Source organism: Sphaeroforma arctica, assembly GCF_001186125.1.
Source record: "Sphaeroforma arctica JP610 unplaced genomic scaffold supercont1.781, whole genome shotgun sequence".
NCBI lineage: Eukaryota > Ichthyosporea > Ichthyophonida > Sphaeroforma > Sphaeroforma arctica.
Window position 1 is genome coordinate 13264 of NW_014039777.1, and position 11888 is coordinate 25151.

Here is an 11888-nt window from a genome sequence, read left to right on the forward strand (position 1 = left end):
AACGTTTAAACATAATAACGGTTATACTTATAGTACTGGAATACGTTTAGCGAATTGGACATGAACAAGAACTGGGAAATTCAGGATTCTGAACATGTGACAGTACTCATTAGAGTATGGGACTCTACTGTGGACAATTAAGTGGTTTTCTAAATATAGATTGGGGGTTCCACTGAAATTAGAATTGTACATAATATAGGAACGACACCAATCTGACACCTGAAAATGACACTTTGGGAATTTCTATTTAATGGGAGTACCATGCGAGAGGGTCTCAGGCATGAAATGGTTGTTGGTAAAAACCTATTGTATAATTCGATAATGATCTTAAGGATCAGAGTTGTTAGAATTTAGGACAACATGGGTTTCAATGCTTTTAGCTGATATCTTCTTTCCCAGGACCATCACCTCTCGCACAGCAAAGTGACATTTCTTCTGATTGAGTTTGAAATTGTTCTCCGTCAGGCGTCGAATGACCTCTTGAACCGTAGCGATGTGCTCCTCGTAGTCGTCCGACGCAATTATCAGATCATCAACATAGCGGGAATTTCTATTTAATGGGAGTACCATGCGAGAGGGTCTCAGGCATGAAATGGTTGTTGGTAAAAACCTATTGTATAATTCGATAATGATCTTAAGGATCAGAGTTGTTAGAATTTAGGACAACATGGGTTTGATTCCTCCTAGCCAGCCAACTAGATGTACCCGTCTATGCCTTAAATGGGATGGGGAGCTAGGTACCAAGTGATGGGGTTTAGGTGCAGATGTATACTGCACCAGCTTGGTGTTTTGATCTTCTTTTTATTTTCTTAAGTTGGACTTAGAGGTATCTTATTGGTTAGTTTGATTAAGTAATTGTTTCGAGGCGTGAAATGTAAACTATGCGTCCAATGAAATGATATCTAGTCTTAGTAACTAAAACATAAATAAATCTAGACCGAAGTAGTGAGTGATTAGAGCGGAGAATATAGACAATAGTCTCAGTCTAAAATTTTCTAATCTTTTGCTCATTACCATGGGCTGAAGCTAAACATACTTAACATTTTACATTTTAACGTATTAACGTATTGTCTTATTAACGTAAACTTGGTATCGTATAGTCAGCCTAGAGGAGACCGACTTTTACATTAACGATGCCGAACATGGTAATGACAAGATGGCAGCAGTGGGACGTGTATTGCTGTATTATTTCGCTAAGAACAAAAACGAACCTGCACCTCCGTGTAATCTGTTCACCGACCCTTCACCAAAACCGAGAAAGCCATGAGGGCAAGCGAGCAAATGTTACCATGGAGCTGAACCTCGAAATCAGTCTAAAAACCCCCGAACTGATACAGGAGATGGCGAACGCGAATCAAATTCCAATGGCAAAGGCGAATCAAGTTCCAATAACGAGGGCTATACACTAGATAAATCCCAAAAAATATGGCGCAAGAGATTTGAGGATGGCCAGGCAGATAGGGGCAAGAGCCGTGGCAAGGCAAAAAGGCCCCCAGAGCGGTAGCAAGGCAGAGTGGGTGCAGACCGGTAGCAAGGCAGTTGGGGGTCAGAGGGGTAGCAAGGCAGATAGGAGTGAGAGAGGTAGCAAAAAGGATGGGGGCCAGAGGGGTAGCAAGGCAGATGAGGGCGAGAGCGGTAGCAATGTAGATGAGGGCGAGAGCCGTGGCAAGGTACAGGACAAAAAAAAAATCAGAATATATAGCAGTGGACACCAGTATTGACAGCGGTATGTTCCATGAGCTAAAGTATACTGATCACAAAGCCGTTCCATCACATAATCCGGCTTCACTATCCCAATTACAAGGCCGACATACGTACGATGAACTGACTCAATCGTCGCAAGTCGATGAGTCGATGAACGTGCAGACAAGATATCCTGGTAAAAAGATTCAAACATGTGGGATGTGCGCTGAGAATGGGCATATTAGAGGAGTGAAATATATTTATATCAAGCGTAGGGGATACGTAATTTCCAAGTTAACGTGGGAGGATTGGGATAAATAAATACCTCAATTACAAATCAATCGGCTCCCTAACAATAGAAGTGACAGAATCCTTGAAATGATAACCACTCAAGGTGAGAAATGTCGAACATGTGGGATGTGCGGCGAGAATGGGCATATTAGAGGAGTGAAATACATTTATATCAAGCGTAGGGGATACTCAATTTCCAAGTCAACGTGTGAGGATTGGAATAAATAAATACCTCAATTACAAATCAATCGGCTCCCTAATAATAGAAGTGACAGAAACCTTAAAATGATAACCACTCAAGGTGAGAAATGTATCACAAAATTGGGATACTATTTTCGATCCAAATAATTCTAAAACCACTTTCTTATTAAAAATAATTGGGTCAATGGATAACCTCAGACATCAGGGAGTGCACTATTGGGCCAGTGCATCTGAGTTTACAAATTGAATATCTAAGAAAAAAGGTACGGTAGCTGTTATGGCCAACAGCTAAAATGTTTCAATAAAATATACTTTGCTATTAATATATACTCACATTGCTATTGATATAAATTTACATTGCTATTAGTATATACGTACATGGCTATTATTATATATATACATTCCTATTATTATATACTTATACTGCTATAAATGTATACTTGCATTCCTATTAATATATACTTCCGTTGCTATGACTATATACTGACATTGATATTAATATATACTTAAATTGCTATTAATATATACTCAAATTGCTATTAATATATACCCACATTGCTATTCATAGCATATACTTACATTGTACTTCCGTTGCTATTATTAATATATACTTTCTCTATGTATCTGTTTATCTATATATCTATATATCTATATATCTATAAACCCTAAAACCCTAAATATATATATATATATATATATATATATATATATAATGTGGCGTGCGAGTAGAGTACTTGCTAGAGAAAATAAAATACTCACAAAGTTATCAGTTATTGAAGGCAAATCCTCTTCGCTCGTTGTAGACAATTAGTCATTAGTTCGTGTCGCAGTCTTCGCACGCAGTAAACAACGTCAATCGTTTTTACTGGCCGAGTAAATGCGATACCCGGATAAAAGTAAACTTCTTTCAAGCAACATGCTGTAGTTTAGTCAACAAGCAAAACGCATGACAAGTCAATGTTTCAACAAAAATAAATAATTAGCATGCATACATGCATGCATGCGTGCGCGTGCATGCTTTTAATTTCTTCTTCTACTTGAACCTGCATTAATATAACAGCATTAATATTTCTTATACGATTAATCATGAGGAATCGGCTAGGTCGGAAAGCAGCCGTGAATGCATGCGTGCGTGTACGAATGCAATATATGCATACGTACACATGCGTGCAAAGCGAGCATGCATGAATGCATGCTTTCAATTTCTTCTTCTCCCCGGGCCTGCATTAATATATCAGTATCAATATTTCTGATACGATCAATCATGAGGAATTTGTTAGGTCGGAAATCAGGCGTGCGGATATCAGCATACCTTAATGTTACCAGTTACGGCTCCATTGATGCTCTCTTCTCTCCCGCACCGTAAAGTGTGCTGTATGTAACCATAATTTCATAAATGCAGCAATATTCGATAACAAAACATTTGAAATATTACTGACTCAAATACAGCTTATTTCACATGTACTATGCTCGAAAAAGAATAGTATTTCTTTTGTAGGAGTCGAGAATAGCATATTGGCGTGAACTGAGTATATTTGTCTAAAAAACGAGAATGTTATGAATTGTATGAAACAATTATTATTTATCGACTCAACCTGTAAGACATAAGTCACTAAAACGCAGTATGTTAAGGAAAAAAATAGTATTTCTTGTGACCGTTATATCAATTTCGTGAACGCTCGTCTATATGCACGTTGATTTGTTTATTTATTTTTTACTTACATCTTTCCCGCTCTTCCTAACGCATCTATAAAAACATACTAGCTATTTATAGTATGACGTGTACAAGAGTGTGGCGCATAACTTGGCGAGGGGAGAGAGTGGGGCGCTTAGCTTGGAGGGGGGCGAGAGTGGGGCGCATATCAGCGGGAGTCTTAGTTGGGCGCTTAGCGAAGGGAGTCTTAGTTGGGCGCTTAAAAGCCGGGCGCTTAAGTGTCAGACATAACAGCCAGAGTCTTAAGAGTCCCCATGATATTTATAGTGTTTCTGATTCTACTCATTTTTTGCACATACATGATACATATCTATGTTTTTGTTGACATATGAAAATATAATAATATTTATATGGATCCTCCTATATGAATCAAGGTAATGTAAATATTTTTGATTAAAACAAATGTTCTTTTCAGACAGACTAGTCACTAGCAGAAGTAAGACTAGTTTAACCAAAGTAATAAAGTTGACTGGAACAGGTTTATTTACCTAATGTTATTAGTCCACTTTTACGGCGGCAAAAGGGGGCCCAATCCGTCAGGGATTTTGGTTATATACTCAGTTATAATTATTACACTTATCCAAGGGGTTCACAGGTCTATGAGGACAGGGGCCTCAGCCTCTGACTGCTTACTCATTTTCCGTGGCCAAAACCATCATAGTTCGGTACCTGGGCTGACTGGGTCTGACAACCCCCACAAGCAGGCGCGCCCTAACAGCGTCATCCTCGGTGGCTGATTGGCCAGTTATCAGATGTACACACGATGCGGTCTCACGTTCCATATCAGTGGGTTCTTTGAGCTTCTTTCTGGGAAGTTCTGAATTCTCCAGGAATCCCAGGTTTAGTTCTTCGTCACATAACAAACCATCAAAGCCCTCTAAGGCATTAGAATTATCAGGTAAGGCGGTAGGCGGCTTCTTTGTGGCAAGAGGGGCACCTGAGTTTGTGGTACGCGGCTCCTCTGTTGCAAGAGAGGCACCTGAGTTTGTAGTAGGCGGCTTCTCTGTTGCAAGAGGGGCAACTGGGTTTGTGGTAGACGGCTCCTCTGTGGCACGAGGGGCACCTAGGTTTGTGGTAGGCGGCTCCTCTGTGGCAAGAGAGGCATCTAGATTTGTGGTAGGCGGCTTCTCTGCGGCAAAAGCGGCATCAAAGTTTGTGGTAGGCGGCTCCTCTGTGGCAAGAGAGGCACCTAGGTTTGTGGTAGGCGGCTCCTCTGACCCTAAACCCTAAACCCTAAAACCTGAATGTTATCGCGTATATTTGTGGTACATCTAAGACTACCATTCACCTGGACCCAACACTATATTGTTATAGGCAAAAGCAAGGGGTTTAAACTTCGACTAGGGCAATATTACGCGCATGCCTCTAAACACTGAATACACAAACCTAGAATTGCACCCTCTGGCAAATGAATCCAAAGGGCTCCAGATGCCCTTATTGATTTTAGCTGTAGATTCTGTTAACGATGTTATATGAAAACTACTACCATTAAAATATTTACATACTGATGATAACTGTTTAAACCAGGTACTCTATTCATCAATATTATCACAAGCATTTTTTATCGCTGAGCTAGCAACATGCTCGAGGTTTGGGCAATGGTTCAAATGTGGTCTGCGACATTTCAATATCTCCACAGTGGCCGTACATATCCGTAGTGTAAAGTACGACATCTACCTCATGACGAGGTAAATCCGTCAGTGCTAAACACACAAGGTCAGCTTGTTCGTGAGCGCCTTCTGTTAGCCCACCTGCCTTGAAATTTGATAAATTATGCACTGCTAGTGACAACTCTTGTTTTAATAGGTAATCTCAAGACACTACATATCTTAGCCGAACACCAGCACGGTTCTTTATACATATGGTGACCGCATCGAATGCTAAAAAAGCTTTGTTATTCTGCAGAACAGCCTTTAACGCGGTGTAACGCGTAGTCTGCATACGCATCTACGACGGTTTCTACTAGCTTCTCACCCATCACTTTGTTCGGAACTATTAGAACATAAGTTTTTCCTGCAGCCGTGACAACTCCGATTTATTATTATTAAATAAAGATGATTTAATACTGTTAGCGCTAAATATCCCATCGTAGACATAATTGGCAATCGCACTATGCGCAGGGTCAAACTTTGCATAACGAAATGCTTTTCTGGCACCATCAAGAGTAGTTTGCTGAAGTTTTGATTTTATGTTCGCCATCACAGCCTTTTCACGCTTTTGGTCGTGCAGTCCTGCTTCGTCGTCATTTGCTAGTATTTTGACATACTTTGCTCTTATTGTAGGTGGAACTGTACAGTCCTTGCCTCAACCGATATGCACACGAAGAGTTCTCACGTTGGACCATTTAGATTCTTTCTTGTAGTAGACACAAGTGAGTATCGTCTTGTTGCGTGCATCTTTACGTTCTGTATAGTGGTCTGTTCTGACCTAGTCAGCCTGACGGACCATCTCACTAAGGTTGGTTAATATATTTTAGTAGAGGAATATGCGGGTAAATAAAACTTTCCGAGATTTCAACTTGACGGCGCTTTATTACTGAAAGCATAAGCTTTTCTAAGTCCCTGTCGACTTTATTACTGAAAGCGTAAGCTTTTCTAAGTCCCTGTTGACTCTATCACCGATTTTTTGTCCGTCCAAAAATCGTCAGTGATGCCTTTCTTTCCGGCTGGAATGGGTTTTGCCCATCTGAGACCCTATACAGAATAAATAATAGGCCCAAACATTTTTTTGCCCATTTGTAGACCCCACTAGAGTATTATTTTTTAATGTTTTATTAATGAATGCGAAAAACGTCGGTGACCCTTTTTTTCCCGGCAGGAATGGGGTTTGCCCGTTTGATACCATATACAAAATAATCAATAGGCCCGAATCAGAATGTCTGAATGTAAGCAAGTAAATCACCCCTAATATTAAGCGCTTTCAGTCCCCGAGGCGTCCCAGCCGTGTTTTATTAGCAAATGTGATTGCTTCTTTAGATTAGTGGTCACTGGTCAGGGACTAGAGTACTAGTCCTGGACACTAGTCCAGATTTTAGACAAAATTTGGTATGAAGTAAATTCAATATGCTATATTGAGCCAAAATTCATATACGGGTGTGCATATATAGACGTAAGGCTCATAGTGTAAACGTACCCCGTTTTCACGTTTCCGAAATAATTTTAAACGTTAATACGCTTTACGTTATGAGACCTGCCGTGAGAGACTGAGAGTGGTAGGCATAATTTGGCGGGAGTCTTAATTGGCGGCAGTTCAGCCAGTGCGAGAATGTTAGGCATAGTAGCGGGAGTCTTAAAAAAAAGAGTCCTCCGATTGTTTACAATATATATTATTTTGTTATTTTGAAAAACAAAAACAGCAAAAAAATATGCATATATAAAATATAGAAAAACTCTAATAGTGCCTCTAAATATTCTCTAGAGAGTAGAGTAGTGCCTACTGCCCGCTTACTGCCTACAATCACCGCCTAATCCTATGTACTCTCACCAGAGTAGAGAGAGTCAGGATTCAGGAAGGCGGAACTTCGGAAGCCAGCCGCTAATGGGCTGATCTGGTTTAGGTTAAAAACATGTCGGAAAGTTATGGATGTATAATACTAGTAAACGACATTTGAAGATTTTGGTAGTTTAATACATAGTTTCCGACCATATCGTGCCGGAAGCCTATGAGGGTTTAAACGGTTTAAAACCTGTATATGTGAGGTTTTAGACATCAGTGTGTGTGACAGTTTGTCAGTGGTGTCAGTTAGTGCCATATCACTATGGTTAGCGGCAGTAAATAAAATCTGAAAGTCAACAAATATTTTTGTGTGAACAATATATACTGCACTATTCACTGCTGTAATATACTGTATACTGTATATATATTTTCGTAGTATGTATATACCCTTACTTAGTACTATAATAACAAATTTCCATCAAATAAGACCAAGGGGTTTTAGGGGGTTGTTTTAGGGGATTTTTAGGGTTTTACTAAAATCGTTATATCCTTGGTTTCTAAGGTTTAGTATAGATTAGGTTTTATTGGTCCAAAATGCAAAACCTTACTCGCACCAAATGTTGGTTGGAAACCTATTTTCGACCAATAGTTAAGAACATGTCGGAAAGTATGGGATGTATAATACATAGTAAACATGTCGGAAACCAAAAAAACACTGTCTGAAACCAGGTCAGCTATTGGGGCCCTTAGTACATAGTTACTCTCTCTCGCTTCCTTTTTAAAAGAAAATAAATTTTTAGAAGTTTAGTCTTGTGTAATGATTTAAAAAATAGATATCTGAACTATTTAGATTCTCACTTTTCACCCTAATTTTGAGTGAAATTTCACTGATAATAATTTTCTATTTTTATTTAAATTTTTAGTTCATGTGAAATGGGTTAAAATTTTGAAATAAAAACAATGATGAAATTTCAATTTGTTTAAAAAAAAAATAACTTCTTTTTTTGCCAGGGGAACCTTTGAGTTGTTTGACGTTGAAAAATGAAATGAAAAATGAAATATGAGTGAAATAAGTTATATTACGGCTTTTTGGGGTTTATTGCATGGCTTGTTATAATATGTTTAAAAAACAAACAAAAAAACAACCCGCCCAAAATAATTTCATTCATGTTTTTGAATAAATAAATATTAGTATTAATTACATTTTTTATTTCATGTCACAAAAGTTGTTTTGAGTCCATAGATATTTTTTAGGGTTTAGGTGTTCTAAAATTTGGTTTGTGTTGTTCAATAGTACAAAATATTCTTGCAGTTTATATATAAAATGCGAAATAAATACTGTACACTGAGAAAATGAGAAAGGTCTTTTTGAAAACAAAAACAAATAACAAAAACAAATCATCAATGCCCTAGCTATAGGTTTATAGATATTTTTAATTTTTATTTGTTTCAAAAAGTAAACATAAACACAAAAAAAGCAATGAGATATATGTGTATATACTTTTATTTTTGGGTTGTTTTATACTTTTATTACAAACCAAATTTCGGAATGGGCCACATTGGCACAATCTGAACACAACATTTAAAAAATTAAAAATATAAAATCATAATCAAGTAGTATTTCGCGATTCAGTTTCGAAGCGCGCCTCTGACGTACACTTCGAAATTGTGCGCAACTGTTAGACAATTTATTAGGTGTTTCAAGGGGGTCAATTTCGAGGCGGACAACGATAGTTTTAATCGCATCTAGTAATCTTTATTCATCATGGATGATAATATGAGTGTGGGTGGATTTAGTATCGGAAGCACCGAAGTCGGTTTGTTTATGGAATCTGAAATGCTCAGCGCCATGCTTGAAGCCAATATGTGCGAAGGCTTGGACTTAGTAAGAGAATCATGGTTGGCAGTCACCAAAGTGGAATTGCCGGAGGGACAATATCCTTTATCTCACTTTATAGCATCTTATTATAAGCAATTATTTAAATTGATGCCGGACCTGAGAAAAGTATACAAATCACCGGAATCGCAAAGTAAGAATATAGGGCTGGTCCTCTCTATAGTGGTGAACAATGATAAGAAATCAGTGCCCGAGCTCAATGCTAAGAAAAAAATTCTGTACAAATTGAGTAAGGAGATTGGTATGAGTTTATTGGGGCATATTGTAGGAGGTAGGGCGCTTATACAAACTCTGGGGAGTTTACTGACGGAAGAGAAGTTCCCCAATGCCACAAGAACTGCTTGGGTGAGAGAATACGCCAAACTGGTATATAGTCTTCTACGGGAGTCAGAGAGGAAGACTAAACTTAGCGACATCGTAGGGTTGCTTGATCAATTAGAAGTGAACGATCGAGACTTTATGTACAAAATAGCTACGGATGATGCCTTCAAACCTGTCATGAAGGGAAAGAATTGGAAACACACATTAGGTAACATAACTTCGGGTAGGTTTGGTAAGTCAAAGCCCGCTATAAGCCCGGGGAGTATTCGAAGTGGGAGTGTTCGAAGTGGGAGCATTTCAAGTTGGCGGCGACAAAGTTCACCCATGTCTGGGCCAATGCATTCGCAGTCTATGGAATCTATGGCAAGTGGAATATTAGGCGACAGGCATATGAGCAATCTATCCATAAATTACTGCGATAGTCCGTCAAATGGTGAAATAGAGGAAATAAAAGAGAGCCCTACAATAGAAGAGACCGTGGCGCTGACGCCGACTGATACAGAGAAGAAAACGAAGGATAAGAAGGATGGGAAAAATCTAAAGGCGGAAGCCAAGGTTTCGGGAATTGATCCGCAGATACCCATGCACTTGCTTATGAATCAAGTGGAATTGGTGATAAATTAGCCAACATGAATAAACGATATTACAAGTATTCAAGCTGTTATCACAGCTTGGCCCTGTTGTCAATAACTGCTCGAATAGTACGTGCTCACTAAAATGCACTGATATTATAACCATCAATAGCAGACGTTCACCGCGGCCCAAATTGAAACTTACAATTCTGCAACTTATAATTCTGCCTGTGTTCAAAAATGTCAGGAGAGATCAGGCAGGTATCTATTGTATTACATTTTGCCTATGAGTTTCGATATGCTAGTCGACTGAAAGCGTGACAGTTGTAAACACACGTGCTGCTATTAGCAGAATATCTCAGAATAAGCATGACTTTGAAGTGTGAACATTGTCTTTTTTGTGTAACAAATCTCGGGGGAATTTTTGTAAAAAACTTCCACGTATCATCCAACAAAACCAAAGGCAAATATTTAATGTGCATCAAACCAACATTAACATCATGGTAGAGCCTTTCTAAGTTCATTCTGCGGGCATAAGATGAGACAACATGTATCAGGACGATGGCTGGGGCTGGGTATCGGTAAAATAATCCGTTGTAATGGCGTTAGAGGTCCACTCCACTTGAGGTGGAGTGGACCAATATGTATGTCGGCAGACCTATCCAACACTGTTGCGCGGGATTTTGCAAGTACGCACTCGAGTGGGCACGCAAAGAGATTCAGCGGTCAACGGAATACTATACAAAACTTCACTAGCCAGATCTCGTCTAATGTACGTGTACATACTTGTGTACTCTCTCGGATAGCTCGCGATGTAAGACGCTGCAAATACACTGAAACTTCTACTTCTGTGCTCAAGGACGGAAAACCAACGAGTCCAACGAGTCTAGCATTCAAGGGAGATGCGTCTGAACGTGCCACCGAATATAATAAAGTGCTCGTGGCCTTTGAAAAGCTCAAGAGAGGGCTCAAGATAAAGCCAAACTTTCAACCCGAGTATCTTCCTCAGAATGCACAAGAGCTAGTAGAGCATCGCAACAAGTTTTGGGCAGGCGGTCTGTCGGCAATTTCATTGCAGCACGAGCTATTCTTGTTTCATATAGTGTGTGAGGCAAATCTTTACACCTCAGCTAAGGAACTTTTTGCGGTATGTATAGCAAGAGGAGCAGACAAGAGCATGTTGCACTCGCAGTTTATGCTTGTTGAGAGCTCACAGAACGGTATAAAGGGTGCTCTGCGCGTTTTAAATGAGATGCAAGGTGCAGGCATCCCTAGAAGTAGGCGTACATACACAAACGCACTGATTGGTTTAAAGGGTCACAAACAATCATTGAAAGACGGTCTAGAGCTGGTTAAAATTATGTCAAACGATACATCGAACGGTGGATTAAGCGCGCTGGGCGTAGATGAAGTTGCGATCCTGGAGTTACTAGACCTAGGGGACGGAGGTGAGCTGAGGGATCGCAAACTGGTGATGCAGGTACTCAGCCTGGCGCGTGATAATTGCTTGGCGTTCTCGAACGAGGGGATGGATCAATTTGCTTGTTGGCTGAAAAGAGGTAGGAAAGAGTATATATTTGATCATTCATGAAACTCACGGCTAATACGGTGATAATTTCCATATAGCAAACGTCGAGATATAGAAATTTACTACAGACACCCACACAGACAAACACACCCACATGTACGTGTACACCCACGTGTACGTGTGTACACGCAAGCACACACACACACACACACACACACAAAACACAATCACACTTGTACACACACA

The 11888-nt window shown here is 39.5% G+C and overlaps 4 protein-coding genes across 4 annotated transcripts in view; 3 read left to right on the forward strand and 1 right to left on the reverse strand.

Moving 5' to 3' along the window:
• Positions 1-1445: 1445 nt before the first annotated feature.
• SARC_08552 (hypothetical protein) lies at positions 1446-1721 on the forward strand (the record flags this gene model as incomplete). The annotated part of the gene is made up of 1 exon (XM_014297465.1): positions 1446-1721. One exon carries the CDS (start codon positions 1446-1448, stop codon positions 1719-1721), a length of 276 nt encoding a protein of 91 aa, XP_014152940.1.
• A 2797-nt stretch (positions 1722-4518) lies between these two features.
• SARC_08553 (hypothetical protein) lies at positions 4519-6233 on the reverse strand (the record flags this gene model as incomplete). The annotated part of the gene is made up of 2 exons (XM_014297466.1): positions 4519-5115; positions 6156-6233. The coding sequence occupies 2 exons, from the start codon at positions 6231-6233 to the stop codon at positions 4519-4521; spliced, it is 675 nt and encodes a 224-aa protein (XP_014152941.1).
• A 2732-nt stretch (positions 6234-8965) lies between these two features.
• Positions 8966-10194, forward strand: SARC_08554 (hypothetical protein). Its single transcript, XM_014297467.1, has one exon. The coding sequence runs from the start codon at positions 9090-9092 to the stop codon at positions 10164-10166; it is 1077 nt and encodes a 358-aa protein (XP_014152942.1). The 5' UTR covers positions 8966-9089; the 3' UTR covers positions 10167-10194.
• Positions 10195-10613: 419 nt separating this feature from the next.
• Positions 10614-11888, forward strand: part of SARC_08555 (hypothetical protein) — a 5862-nt gene continuing 4587 nt past the window's right edge. Inside the window, exon 1 of the mRNA XM_014297468.1 lies at positions 10614-11673. Within this exon, the coding sequence (XP_014152943.1) occupies positions 10653-11673 (1021 nt within the window). The 5' untranslated portion in view covers positions 10614-10652. The remainder of the gene's footprint in view (positions 11674-11888) is intronic.

What these genes read in the sequence shown, in the direction of transcription:
- SARC_08554 (XM_014297467.1), top strand. Translation starts at nt 9,090, where the DNA reads ATGGATGATAATATGAGTGTGGGTGGATTTAGTATCGGAAGCACCGAA.